This window comes from Acipenser ruthenus, chromosome 8 (genome assembly GCF_902713425.1).
Source record: "Acipenser ruthenus chromosome 8, fAciRut3.2 maternal haplotype, whole genome shotgun sequence".
NCBI lineage: Eukaryota > Metazoa > Chordata > Actinopteri > Acipenseriformes > Acipenseridae > Acipenser > Acipenser ruthenus.
The window spans coordinates 37,170,140-37,185,123 of NC_081196.1; the positions used below are offsets into that span (position 1 = coordinate 37,170,140).

General features: G+C 36.1%; 1 protein-coding gene across 1 annotated transcript in view; it reads right to left on the reverse strand.

Moving 5' to 3' along the window:
* Positions 1 to 14,012, reverse strand: part of f5 (coagulation factor V) — a 32,837-nt gene extending 18,825 nt beyond the window's left edge. Inside the window, exons 1-11 of the mRNA XM_059028895.1 lie at positions 13,762 to 14,012; positions 12,823 to 12,905; positions 12,232 to 12,354; positions 10,642 to 10,854; positions 9,945 to 10,106; positions 8,348 to 8,569; positions 6,920 to 7,085; positions 6,024 to 6,198; positions 5,451 to 5,553; positions 5,018 to 5,223; positions 4,014 to 4,164 (exon numbers count right to left, since the gene is read on the reverse strand). Coding sequence (XP_058884878.1) covers positions 4,014 to 4,164; positions 5,018 to 5,223; positions 5,451 to 5,553; positions 6,024 to 6,198; positions 6,920 to 7,085; positions 8,348 to 8,569; positions 9,945 to 10,106; positions 10,642 to 10,854; positions 12,232 to 12,354; positions 12,823 to 12,905; positions 13,762 to 13,901 — 1,744 coding nt within the window. The 5' untranslated portion in view covers positions 13,902 to 14,012. The remainder of the gene's footprint in view (positions 1 to 4,013; positions 4,165 to 5,017; positions 5,224 to 5,450; positions 5,554 to 6,023; positions 6,199 to 6,919; positions 7,086 to 8,347; positions 8,570 to 9,944; positions 10,107 to 10,641; positions 10,855 to 12,231; positions 12,355 to 12,822; positions 12,906 to 13,761) is intronic.
* Between the last annotated feature and the right edge of the window lie 972 nt (positions 14,013 to 14,984).

A 14,984-nucleotide genomic window follows, 5' to 3' on the forward strand; every position in this document is an offset into this window, starting at 1 on the left:
GCAATTCAGTTACAAACATTTCTAACTCTTAATGGTATATTCGAGAAGTTTCAGTCTGGTTTTTAAGAACATAAGAACATAAGAAAGTTTACAAACGAGAGGAGGCCATTAGGCCCATCTTGCTCATTTGGTTGTTAGTAGTTTATTAATCCCAGAATCTCATCAAGCAGCTTCTTGAAGGATCCCAGGGTGTAGCTTCAACAACATTACTGGGGAGTTGGTTCCAGACCCTCACAATTCTCTGTGTAAAAAAGTGCCTCCTATTTTCTGTTCTGAATGCCCCTTTATCTAATCTCCATTTGTGACCCCTGGTACTTGTTTCTTTTTTCAGGTCGAAAAAGTCCCCTGGGTCGACATTGTCAATACCTTTTAGAATTTTTAATGTTTGAATCAGATCGCTATGTAGTCTTCTTTGTTCAAGACTGAATAGATTCAATTCTTTTAGCCTGTCTGCTTACAACATGCCTTTTAAACCCGGGATAATTCTGATTGCTCTTCTTTGCACTCTTTCTAGAGCAGCAATATCCTTTTTGTAATGAGGTGACCAGAACGGAACACAATATTCTAGATGCGGTCTTACTAATGCATTGTAAAGTTTTAACATTACTTCCCTTGATTTAAATTCAACACTTTTCACAATATATCCGAGCATCTTGTTGGACTTTTTTTTATAGCTTCCCCACATTGTCTAGATGAAGACATTTATCAGTCAACATAAACTCCTAGGTCTTTTTCATAGATTCCTTCTTCAATTTCAGTATCTCCCATATGATATGTATAATGTACATTTGTATTGCCTGCGTGCAGTACCTTACACTTTTCTCTATTAAATGTCATTTGCCATGTGTCTTCCCAGTTCTGAATGCTGTCTAGATCATTTTGAATGACCTTTGCTGCTGCAACAGTGTTTACCACTCCTCCTATTTTTGTGTCATCTGCAAATTTAACAAGTTTACTTACTGTACCAGAATCTAAATCATTAATGTAGATTAGGAATAGCAGAGGACCTAAAACTGATCCCTGTGGTACACCACTGGTTACCTTGCTCCATTTTGAGGTTTCTCCTCTAATCAGTACTTTCTGTTTTCTACATGTTAACCACTCCCTAATTCCATGTGCATGCATTTCCTTGAATCCCTACTGCGTTCAGTTTGAGAATTAATCTTTTATGCAGGACTTTGTCAAAAGCTTTCTGGAAATCTAAATAAACCATGTCATATCCTTTGCAATTATCCATTGTTGCATCCTCAAAAAAATCAAACAGGTTAGTTAGACACGATCTCCCTTTCCTAAAACCATGCTGACTGTCTCCCAGGATACTGTTACCATATAGGTAATTTTCCATTTTGGATCTTATTATAGTTTACATATAATAGAAGTCAGACTTATTGGTCTGTAGTTACCTGGTTTGGTTTTGTCTCCCTTTTTGTGGATCAGTATTACGTTTGCAATTCTCCAGTCTGTCGGTACAACCCCTGTGTCAAGAGACTGTTGCATGATCTTGGATGTAAATAACTGCTTTCATTTCTTTGAGTACTATTGGGAGGATCTCATCTGGCCCAGGGGATTTGTTTATTTTAAGAGCTCCTAGTCCCTTTAACACTTCTAGCTCTGTTATGCTAAAGTTATTTAAAACTGGATAGGAACAGGTCGACATGTGGGGCATGTTGTCCGTATCCTCCTTTGTAAAAACTTGTGAAAAGTAATAATTTAATATATTTGCTATTTTTTTTTCTTCATCTATGATTTTGCCATTTGTATCCCTTAGACATTTAACCTCCTCTTTGAATGTTCTCTTGCTGTTATAATATTGGAAAAACATTTTGGAATTGGTTTTAGGCCCTTAGCAATGTTCATTTCAATCTCTCTCTCTTGGCCTTTCTAACTTCCTTTTTGACTTCCGTTTCTTTCTGTGTACTTTGTTTTTGGCCCCTTTTAAACGCTCTGTAAAGTGCCTTTTTTCGCTGAATAATTTTTTTTAGTTGATCTATTAAACCATTTTGGCCATTTTGTTTTAGATTTAGATTTGTCTACTTTTGGGACGTAATTGTTTAGCGTCCATAGTACTACATTTTAAAAAAAAACAGCCATCCTTTTTCTGTTAGTCTCTGTTTCATACCTTCATAGTTTGCTTTTCTAAAATTGTAAACCTTAGCTTTAGTCATTACTTTTTGGGTTTTAAAAATCACTTCAAATGAGACCATGTTGTGGTCTGAGTTTGCCAATGGTTCTCTGACCTCTGTTTTAGTTATTCTGTCTGAGCTATTTGAAAAGACTAAATCAAGGCATGCCTCCCCTCTAGTCGGTGCCTTGACAAATTGCGTTAGGAAGCAGTCATTTGTCATTTCCACCATTTCAATTTCATCCGTCGTGCTCCCCACCGGGTTTTCCCATTTTATATGGGAGAGGTATGGCTTCTCCTTTGCTACATGCATTTCTAATGTCATTGTATAACAGATTATTTCTGTCCATTATTCTGACCCATATTGATTTGGCATTGTTTTCTTTGTCCAGATTTAACACCTGGGCTTCAAGACTATTTCTTATGTATAGCGCTACCCCTCTGCCTCTTCTGTCCTGCCTCTCAGAACAACCAAGTTTCTGTAACACCTATCACTGTGCTGCACATAGCTCTGAGACTGCCTTTGTCTGAGTTGTGAATGATCAGCTGATAAGCTCTGACTCGGGCTTTCCATCAGTTGTAATTCTTCTAAGTGCTGCCTTTGATACTGTAGACCATTCCATCCTACTGAATTGTCTTAAAAGAACAGTAGGACTGTCTGGCCTTGTCCTATCCTGGTTAAAATCTTATCTTTCTGATAGGTTTCAGTTTGTCTATTGTCTATCAGAGAGGTAAAATCGGCATTATCGTAAGTTGTCTGTGGTGTTCCACAGGGCTCCATTCTATTTCCTTTGCTGTTTTCATTATATATGCTACCGTTAGGTGACATTATCCGCAGACACGGCATGAACTTCCATTGCTATGCTGATGATACCCAGCTATATTTGTCACTAAAGCCAGGAAATTCTTCTGCCTGGGTGTTATTAGCTACTTGCCTTAAAGATATCAAGCACTGGATGTCACAGAATTTTCGATGTGTTGAATTCAGATAAAACTTAAGTTATGCTAGTGGGCTCAAAGAACCAACTAAAAGGAAATGTGGGATTACATGACCTTGACTCTTGTAGTCTCTCATCAAAACTTAAACTAGAATCCTAGTGATCCTGATCTCTCATTTGAGACTCATATTAGGGAAGTTACTAAAGTATATTTTTTACCATTTGAGAAAAATAACTTACACCAGTTATTCCTGTATCTGATCCTGAGAGATTAATGCATGCTTTTGTTTAATCTAAAATTTATTATTGTAATGCACTTTTTTCTGGTGTCCCAAAACGTGTGGTATCCCGCTTGCAGCTTGTTCAGAATACCGCCGCAGGAATTCTGACTAAAACCAGGAAAAGTGAACATTTTACCCCTGTTGTGGCCTCTTTACACTGGCTCCCTGTGCAGTATAGAATCGATTTGACAATTTTGCTGTTAACTTACAAGGCCCTGAATGGATTAGCACCTAGTTATTTGCAGGAGTTACTGACCCTGTATCTTCCAAACTGCACTCTGAGATCATAGGATGTGGGGCTGCTGGTTATTCCTAGGGTCAACAAAAGCAACACGGGAGGTATGGCTTTTTCTTGTAGAGCTCCTAAATTATGGAATGTTCTGCCTTCGTTTGTCAGGGAAACCGGGACCGTTACAGTCAAGTCAAGACTAAAAACGCACTTTTATAAAATGGCTTTCTTATCTTAGGGGGTTTTAATGTAACTTTAAAATGGCTGCTTTTGTATTATGTGTATATTGTTATTTAAACTTCTGACTGTGGCAGTTGTATGTGTGACATGCTATACAAATGTATTGTAGTTTGTTATTTTTTTCTGCTATGCACTGTACAGTGCTTTGCGATACTTTTGTATAAAAAGCGCTATATAAATGCAATAAATAAATAAATACTCACTGTGCATAACATTGGACTTGTAGAATCCTGGGTCTTCCCTCTTTACCTTTGAGGGTTCTGTGCAATAGGTTTTAATATTATCTTCCAAGTACCAACTTTTGTTTTCATCAAATACTGCCAGCACTGCTTGTTGCTCCTTATCTGCTTTTAACTGCAAATAGAGTCATTTAAACAGTTTGTAACATATCATAACATGTGAGAAGTAATACAGAGTTGTACAAATATGCAACCCATAATAATGTATCAGAAAGAACTTCTGTAAAAACACAACTGTATTTCTTCAAAAGTTTCATATCAAAGGCAGTTTTCTTTGTTGTGTTTTGTTCACTGATTAATGTTTCTCCGGCTTTAGTGTGGAAATTTCAAACAGGCCTGAAGTTTCATTAGGGCTCTTTAAGATTAATTATAAATGCACAACATATATGTTTTCAATCTAAAATAACATTTCTGAAATCCATGCTTGCTAACTTGTTATAATTCAACATCTTCAGCACTAGTCTTTGAATTTATTACATTTCTTTTAGTATTTCTGAGAGTGTGGTAGAAACCCTGTAATCACAATAGAAAAGCAGGTGGCATTCTTAAAAGTTGTGTGGATGCACTGAGAGTTCAAAGAAAATGCATTGAAAAGTTATAATTACTCTATTTGACATGGGACAGGAATTACTTTTTTCATATGCTTTATGACTTACCCGTGTTTTTATTAATTAAACCAGGTTTGGTGTCACTTTCCTTGATGCTTTTATAAAGACGCATTATTTTGTTTTAAAATGCTGATAATCTGTCATGTATCTTTGCATGGCTTTGTCAATGTAAATGGTACAGGTTTAATACTCTGGAGTCAAGAAGGAGTCTTCTTAAGAAGAGTATCGGCATTGAGGATATATAGAGGTATCTGTCTGTATTACATTGTTACATGTGTATACCTTGTAGATGTAGATATGATATCTACAATTTAGTATTTTTAGCTGTGGCCGGGGATGAATGTCATGTTTGTTTTATACCTGCACATTTCTTATGCTCAAGGACTGGCTCTTGCAGATCAGAAGCGGTCCGATGAGTCCAGAGGCAATGTCTCTTGTCATGTCAACAGCACTGTGATATATTCTGGTCAAGCACCGGGGGTCATTTTCAGTTGGTTCATCCTCCTCTGTGATTATCCACGTATATGTGTGTGTCTCCCCTGGTTTCACCTCATGTTCCTGATTAACTGCCCAAGTGAGAACAACAATGTTTATTTAAAATGTGTTACCAAACAGAACCTCAACTATATCACAGGTAATTAATCCTACCATTCTGGAATCTGTTGGTTATTGTGCGATAAACTAGCTGAAATAAGCTACAAGCACCACAGTAAACAACCAATTTGATAACCGCAGTAAAAACTCTGAAAATAGCCCCTGCTTTATTTAAATAAAACTAAACAAAAGCTCAGACCTCTGCCATCTTTTGGGTAGTTTGCTCCTTCTTCATTCTTGCTGATTGAAAGGCCCTGTGGATAAATACTGTATGGTCTTGTGGCCATGTTCTTGAAAACGACCTATACAAACAAATATAAAGAGCAGAGAATGGCATAAAGTCACACAGTCACACAAGAGGCACCACTCTAGGAGAACTGATCATAAATTAACATGTTGTTTCAGTATACTACAATGTCAGTGTGATTACCAAAGTGTATTTGTTCATGCTAGTGTGATGCCATTGGTAGAAAAAGCTGTCGTTGTGGTACCATTTTAGCAATGGCTCATAAGATTGTAGCTGCCCTTGTGCTAGCATTGTGCCTTGGTCCAGAACCATTGCATTACTGTAATTGTGAGGCTGCATTGCTTGCTATTGAAGATTAATAAGGGCACATAAAGGTCTAGCAACTGAGGTTTTAAATTCAAATCCATTTATATGTATTTTTTAAAGGAGTTGGTAATTAATTCATTCCAGAAGATGCTGTCTATTGATATTGTGAATTGTGAGAGGAATATTTTAGAGAAAAGCTACTCACGCCAGCCAGCTTACCTTTACTACGTCTCTAATTTGAGCCCTGATAACAGGCCCTAATATTCCAGTTTCACGTTTTCTCCCTTCCACCTTTGTAGTGAAGCTTCCATCAGTGTAATGGACGTAAACCACCTTTTTATACTTTCTCCCAATGCGATTTTGCCCTTTCTCTAAATATATATCTTTATATTCTCTGTGGGGGAAAATAAAATTGTTTCCTATATATATATATATATATATATATATATATATATATATATATATATACTGAGAAAATATATATGGACTCTATAAAGACCATGATTTAATAATCCATTTCCTGGGGGATTGTTCCAAGCAGGTTTGACAGCAAATCTTAGAATTAAAAGTTGTTTGAATTGAATACGTCATATATCATTCATTCCAAAATCAGTCTTGACGTAACAAATATGCACCGTAAAGTTGACAATGTTTCAATTAGGAAAGTTTTCAAGGTAATTCCCTTTAAGATTTAAAAAATTCAATTTGTTAAGCTGCTTTCGTGACCAAAGAAACTCACAGTGCTGTACAAATAAACAGCAAACACAACAATCTGAGTACATGCAAATAGACATGGGCTAGATTCTCAAAGCTATTTAATCCAAATCGTCATAAGAATTATTTTTAATGTGATTGGAAAAGACACTACTTAAAATTCTAAAACAAATAAGAGATGACTCACAAGTCCCAGCATCAGATGTGTGAGTAGTTTATAACTGGTGTTGTTATAAATGTGTGTAAATATCACACTAATGACAGCTTTGAGAATCTGGCTCATTATCATACAAAACAAGATACCTTTAATCCAACTGGGCAATCTGTTACTTGGAGGAACTATCTTAAACGGTATTGTGGAGCATTTAAATAAATAAACAGAAAATATACACACTGCTTACCTGTCAATGTACGTTGGCATTGCTGGAGCATAGTCCCAGGTTGTTTCTTCCGCCGCAATCCAGTAAGTCCACACTTGGCTCATTTTTCTTTCTTTAATAGTAATTTTCCGCTTTACCTCTTCTATTCCTTCACAAACTTGAACTTTCATGTATCCATGCATGCCAGCTAATTCCACATGGAGGGAAATTAGATGATCTTATATTATTTGAAACATTTGTTATCTAAGTTGTACCTGTACTTAACCTACACAATGATGCATTTTGCCTTTATCTCTACATACTGTATTGTTATAGGTGCAGTGAAATATTGATTTATTCCTGATTAGCCCTATTCACAAAGATTTAACTCAAGAGCTATTTCTGTAAAATTGTGTTTTAATTTAAATTATAAATCATGTATGAGCAATCAACCAATCACTGCTAAGCATTTGCCACAATCCCAGTACATCTTATCCTGAGTACAGCTGCCATCCCATCCATAGAGCATAGGGAACAGCATAGGGCATAACACACAGTATGGCACAGTTTAAAAACAACAACACATTATTTTTTATGTTTAATAGTTCTTGGGTACAAGATCTGTTTTTGTGATTTATGATAAAATTAATGAGTGACGTGGAGGGTGTCTTGTATTAAAGAAAGCATTGTTTCTTACAGTTTGAGAAGACAGAACCTCTCGATCCACTTCACAAGATGACATATACAATAAGAGACATGCTACACACAATGCATATAAAATAACATTTGGTATTTATGAAACTTCTCCAGAATTTTGGTAAGGAAGCCATATAGTTTTGTAGTTTAGACATTAAAATACACTTTCCCATTTTTAATCACCTGTAAGGACCCTAGTCTATAATGACAACTGTTTGGTAATTCTTTGAGGGATTAGTTATGAGCACGTTTGACTGCAAATAGTTTTGAATCAACAATTTTCCAGATTCATTAAAGAGAAACTTGGTATAGAAATGAAATATTACAGTTATTCATCTTATGCATTCCTGTTTTCTGTTCCAGAAAACTCTGAGGTTTCTAAAATTTAATAAAGAAGCCAGTTACCGATCAAACAACTTAAATAACTGTTAAACTACCTGTCTTTAAATAACTCATGAAATCTGTTTATAAAAGGCATTGCTGGGTCTTTGCATTAAAAAAAAATCTGTCAGCAATTGAATCCGTTTATTCCATTTGTGGAATGTTATGTTTTTTTTGACACACAATAACAGTGCATCCATGAGCATTTTTGCAAACAGTAAATACAATAATGGTAAAAAAAAATGATAATGTACACAAGAGGATATTAATAACCTTAGCAACCAGAAATGGGTGTCTTTTACTCTCCAATATAAATTCACAACAGTTACGAGAGACTTTTATTTGTTGTATTTAAAAAAAAATAATTCTTGAACTCAAACATCAATCTTTTACCTTCTAAGTGCCTGGGGAGCTGGGAAGACATCAGCCAGGTTCCTAGGTGATTTGCGGTCATGTTGGCAGTGGTGCTGGAAGCTGTAATGAGACTGACAGCAGACATCTTGTGGCCGGAGTGCTCCAAGACCTGCCCATTGAAGTGAATGGAGAAGAGCTCAGGCTCAGAGCTCATTCCAATCAAGTGCCAGCTCACTGGGTCATACGCACAGATGCTGAGCTCTGTGAAAGATCACAGGAGAGAGAGTGAGGGAGCACATTCCAAAACAAACCACACACGCTGATGAGGGGCTGGTTGGTCTGAAACATGTTTGTGTGTGTGTGTATATATATATATATATATATATATATATATATATACAGTGTATATATATATATATACCGAGCATCAAAAGAAACTTATCACTATTATAACACATTTATTAAAAAAAGGTCTATAAATGATGGACATTGATGAAATGTTTTTGGTTTCTTTTTAATCACTTGATCATTCATCCTTAACCATGACACGCTTGAGTGACTATGACTGAAGCATATGCACTTAATCACCTGAGACAGTTGATTGGACACTGGATATGGAGTGATTTCAGCTGCTGAATTGCAAGCTTGAATAAAAGCAATAAAGAAAATCACTGAAAAAAAAACAATACGCCATGTCTGTCAAGAGAGCAGCGCCTTCCTGCAATCGGCATGTTGGAGGCTCGACTAGGGCAGCGTACTGTGGCTCGCCGTCTTGGGCGCTCACAGCCAGCAATTTCAAACCTGGCGAGACGGTATAACCAGACACACTCTGTCAATGACAGGCCACGAACTGGGAGACCAAGAGTCACAATACCTGCCCAAGATCGACAGATCATTTTGCAGCATCTTCGTGATGTCAGTTTTTAATCAGCACAATAAAAAGTCACTGCACCTGCTCTAAATCAGAGTTTGTCATTTTTCAATTACATCTAGTGAATTTTATCCAAATATAAGTGACAAGTTTCTTTTGATGGTCAAATATAAGTGATACGTTTATTTAGATGCTCAAATATAAGTGATACTTTTTTTTTTATGCTCAGTATATATATATAATTCAGGGTAAGATTATAATGTTTTAATCTTGGATGTACAACAGTACAGTATATTTGGGATGGTAGTGCCTACTCTCGTGGAATAATGTCATATAACAGAAAGGACTTTGCCATGTGGATTATGTTGATTTCTCTTCTAGAAAAAGAAAATGTACTGAGGCATACTGCTGTGTTAAAGTCCATATGATTTTTCCTGGAAACCACCTTTCTGTATTCCATGTAACAACTGTGCTGAAAACTGATCCATTCTCAACATTGCATCCCATCTGAACCCAGCTGGCCCCCCTTAGGTTTATAATACAGATGAATCCTCGACATTGCCAATACATGTATAAGTGTTTATAGATACAACAGCTGTGGCATATTGCATGACCTCTGAGGTTCGGGGTGTATTGAGAGATTAACCAACTTCTTACTGTTTGCATGCCTATTGTTTTTCCTCATTTAATGAATGTATCTTGTGATTTGTTGTCAGAATTCCCTAATTCTAGTAATGTGATTCTTCCTACACATATTATCCATACCTGGCAGTGATCCGTTGACATAACCGTTAATTGAGTACAGGGGCTGTGCTTGAGATTCACTCCCCTTTTCTTTGTACCAGCTTTTATTTTCATCAAAAATACCAAAGAGCAGCACAAACTCCTGGTTGAAAAGCTTCTGTTTGCCATCGTCATCCAGGCTTCCTGAAGAAGAAGTAGAAAACGAGAAGAAGCAGCATTACCTCGAAACAAATCAATGTATTTTACAGCCTTTTTCCTATTTATTTTGTGCTATGTGCAAGTGTTTCTGGGAATCTGGAATTCTATGAAGTACCGGACCAGGCTTTATGACTGACTGGAATCTTGTCTTCTTCACAGTGTTATCTACATTGCTGTTTTGTCTTTGAGATGGATCCATTTGTTAGGGTTTCCATTAAATAAAATAGGAGACCCTTATGTGCTGATCGCGTGCATATGTTTGTCTGCCTACATGGTAAACCCGATAGCCTTGATTCTTCACCAAACTTTTATCATACACTCCTTGCCTTCTGTAGATTGCAATTGGCTATAAAGTCTTGTTCAATTAAAATAAGAGCTATTTGTGTACCAATTCTCTAGAAACCAAAATCTGAGGCAGCATAGTTTAAATTAATGTAAAATACCAAGTAGGCTTTAAGGATTTAAATGACAGTGCTGTTTAGATCCCATGATCGGAACACCAGCAGAGCTATGGAATTACCTTTCCTGCAAATGAGCAATGCTCCAATTAATCCCGAATTGAAGTCCTTCACTACGTTTACATGAGAATAGTATGTGTAGGTGAGACAGGACGGATCAGCCAGAGTCGGGCCAGTGTCTTCGGTTATCTCCCAGATATACTCGTGTTCTGTGCCGGGATGGACTGCATCATCCTTCTTCTCAAACTGGGAGGTGTTGTCAAAGTACAAGGTCCCTAAACAGGAAAACAGCACAACACTGATTAAAAACACAATACTGTCACACCAACCAAATCCAACTTTCCAAGTTATTCACATGAATGCATGTTCAAAACATAAACAATGGGACCCAATGGACTTCTTTAGCAAAAGCCTAGATAAAATTAAAATAAACTTAAACAATAAATAAGAAACATTCATATGAGTTAAAGATTAGGTAATAGGGCCAGATATTACAGGTCATATGTGAAATAGACAATTCTAGAGGCTAAAGAAGATCTATCTGAAATTGTAGTAAAATTCAGTCTGTTTCAATAGGTACTTTTTGAGCATTTTCTCTGTTAAAATGTAACTAAAACCAGCCAAACATGAATATTTGTTCTTCTTATCATGTGTACACACACAGTGGAGAGAGAGTCACTTTGAAATGCAACAACTACAGAGTGTTGGTTACTTATGAAACAATAAAATTACTTCACAAACTGTGTATTTTTTATATATATATATATATATATATATATATATATATATATATATATATATATATGTGTGTGTGTGTGTGTGTGTGTGTGTGTGTGTGTGTGTGTGTGTGTGTGTGTGTGTGTATTTATGAAAAACTGTAGTGTGACTGTGAAAGGGTGAAAATATAGTGTCACTGGCAAGGCTGGTTACAGGCAGGAGAGAGCTGTAGTTTAAGCGCTGATGCGTACTTTTATTAATCAAAAACAAAAGGTTAAACAAACAAATCAATTGACAAACAAAATAACCCAAGTAGTGCTATCACGAGAGTAAAGCCTGCTATTCCCAGCCCTACATCCAGCTCTACACCCAGCCCTACTCCCAGCTCTACACCATGTGGCTGGGCTTGACCCCATCCATGCCAAATTTAAATTCAAAATAATTAATCTCCCTTACAGCCAGACAAAACAGTATTCACAGTGACATACAACATAGAATGATTGCCTCCTCTATATCCATAGGGGGATAATAATTGGTGTGGTTATGAAAAGGAACAATGGCTGAATTATTTACAAAACCGGAGTTCATGGACAAAACTAAAGTCTCATATTCACTGCCAGGCTCGATCCACTTCAATAACCTATATTTTCCTCCCCCTTAAAGAGGGCATTTGTTAATGAATTGAATATGACACGTATTTACCAAGCTCACCGGTTCTGTTGGAAAGACATTACCAGTATACAAACTTATTTATTTACTGGCCTCATTACAGAAATTACTTCTTGTCAGGCTTGCACAGTTAAAATACTCATGTGACTTTATTAAATGCCAAATATCCATAAGTGCTTAAATAGTAATACTAATAACTACTGTACAAACCAAAAACAACACATTAATGCCCAATAAATTCATTAGATAAAAATGTATAACTATACCCTCAGACTGTTTCCCATAAGCAATGCCATTTGGTTGAATGCTATAGTGTCGATCAGCCATATTCTTGAAGGTGACCTTCATAACATCCCCAACTTCTGCACGCAGTGTTGGCCCAAGCAGTCCTGCAAATATGTGTACAATGACATCAGAAACAATATATATATATATATATATATATATATATATATATATATATATATATATATATATATATATATCCATTGTAACAGTGGTATGAATGAAATACAGTCTGAACCAGAAAAAGATTCTTGCTAATAGCAGCTACTGAAGCAAACATTATCAATATCATAATTTTATATATGTAAAACACTTACAGCTGTCTCTATGCTTTTTATTCAAAGGATTTTTCAAATATATAAAACAATTACTCGACAATGCGTTTTTACTATGGTACAAGTTACGAGTAAAGAAATAATTAATTTAAACCTAGTCTATTCCCAACTGGTTTGGGTTAGTGAGAGTAACAACCACCCTTTATTAAAAGTCATACAGTAGCTCTCACAGAACCAATATGCATATATGTAATACAGCAGCCATTTTCTGTCATAGAATTCTGTGTTAAATCTTACCCGCCCATGGTAGAATATCCTTAGCCTGTTTAAACCCAGCGTTGTATTCTCTGAAAACTACCTTCTTGTAAGTAGAATCAGACCTAAAAAAAAACCAATACAAATAAATACATACATAGAATGTGTTGCAATGAAATGTGTAAGGAGAAATATACTGTAAAAAAAAATCTCAGCTCAAAAGATGAAAACAGAAGACACTGAAACTATTTATTAAGTTATCCCACATTAGTCTTTCTGTAACTTGGTCCTGAAAGAGTTAACTAGCTTATGAGACAAACCTTTGTGAATCAAGCCTGTTAATTTATACAGATATGATTATTTTTCATGTGGGTTGTGACATTCACTGTTTTTTTTACAGCTTTGGAGTTCTAGAATAAAAATACAAAGTATACACTGCAGCAAAAATAAATAGATGTCACCCTCACTGCATGTTTCCGAATATCTATTGGGACCGCACTGAGTATAATATACTGTACTGTAGGTCCCAATCACTTTGAAGGTCATTAACAACTAGTGTTGGAGAAGATACTTTTAAAAAGTAATCTGTTACAGTTACAAGTTACTTGAACAGAATTGTAACTAGTTACTGTTACAAATAGTTACTTTTAAGGCACAGTTTATACTTTACAGAGATATTTGTTTTTCAGTTTCATCAGGCTGCAGCTCAAAACATTCTTTGAAGAATTCAAGAGCGTTCTTGTAAGGATTGAAATGCGCTGTTTCACATAATATGTAATCAGTTCACCATATTCGGTTACCTGTCTGAAAAAGGAACTACTGTAGTTACAGGTTACTGAATAATGTTATCAGATTACAATAATGAGCTAAATGTAATGCGTTACTCCCCAACACTACTATCAACCATCCTGCCTTTTTTTTTGTGAGTGGCCCTTCGAGTCCTCCTGAAGAGCAGATAGCTGAATAAAGTTGTTGTTTTACCTCTGATCTTTACTGATTGTATAGTTCCATTCGGTTAAAACAGCCGCGATGTAGTAATGCCTTTCCACTGCTAGAGAGCTCTGATAAAGCAAGACGAAGAGTAGAAGCCCAGCACAGGACTTCACTGCAGTGGTCCCCATATCTGTCACTCAGTGTCTGCTGTCTGCCAGACAAGCAGCTCTAGTCACGACTTGTGCTCTTTCTCTGCTGGGAGACGTGCTTTGTTGAGTTCTGTTGACCTTCAGGGTCGGGGAAGTTTGCCAGAATGCACCAGTCTACCCACAAACACAAAGTTCAAACACACTGTTGTCCACAACGGATGATGCTTTTTTCTCTCTCTCTTAAAAAGGAGGAAAACATGGTGTAGCCAATAGCAGCAAGTGATTAAACTTTAGTGGTTGGCTGCATGATTAATGCCTGTGGTAACTTGCTCTAAGGCAACCCTATTTTGGATGAATGCAGCTTGTGGATAATTTTAGATCAATGGAATATGCATCCAATATTATGAAACACACTATCACAAGAAAGAGGTGTCACTTTTAGTGTGTGTAACCCCTTCAAATCATAAAAAATATCTGTATTGGTGAAAAGCTGAATTGTTAAATGAAAGTTACAATACATCTCCATAGAACAGGACTCTGGTATAACCAAGGAGAAGCTGTGATCTTGTCAGATAGGGTCTCATTGAAAACTGTCCTATTATTATTTATTAAAGGCATGTGTCCCTAATGCATATGGTTAATACATGTAGTTTTTAAATGCACATTTTATGATGGTGTTTTTTTAAGTTATATAATGAGCAAAGACATTTCATTATGAAGAATCACAACTTGTGTAGGAGACTGCTTCTTCTCAGACATTCCTGACTCCACCTTCGTATCACAATCTCTAAATATTTACACAGTCACCATGGAGTTTAATGTTTTCTAGATAAAAAATAGGTATATTTTGCAGTCATTCAAGTTGTTATAGTAAAGTCTGTTCCCAGTACTGTAGCAAAGCTTAACTCTTTTTCTTCCCAGTTAATGTTCATTTGCTCTGACTGACTATTTACAGTGGAATTAAACACACGGTTTCCAGCATTGGCGTTTAAGTTAACATTGGTAAAATTAAACAGTAAAAGCTAAATGTTTTTGCTGTGTTTATTTTGCATTTAACATATGGAATCGTTTGAGTAAACAATGATAAAATACTATTAAAATACTAAAACATTCACATCTCTC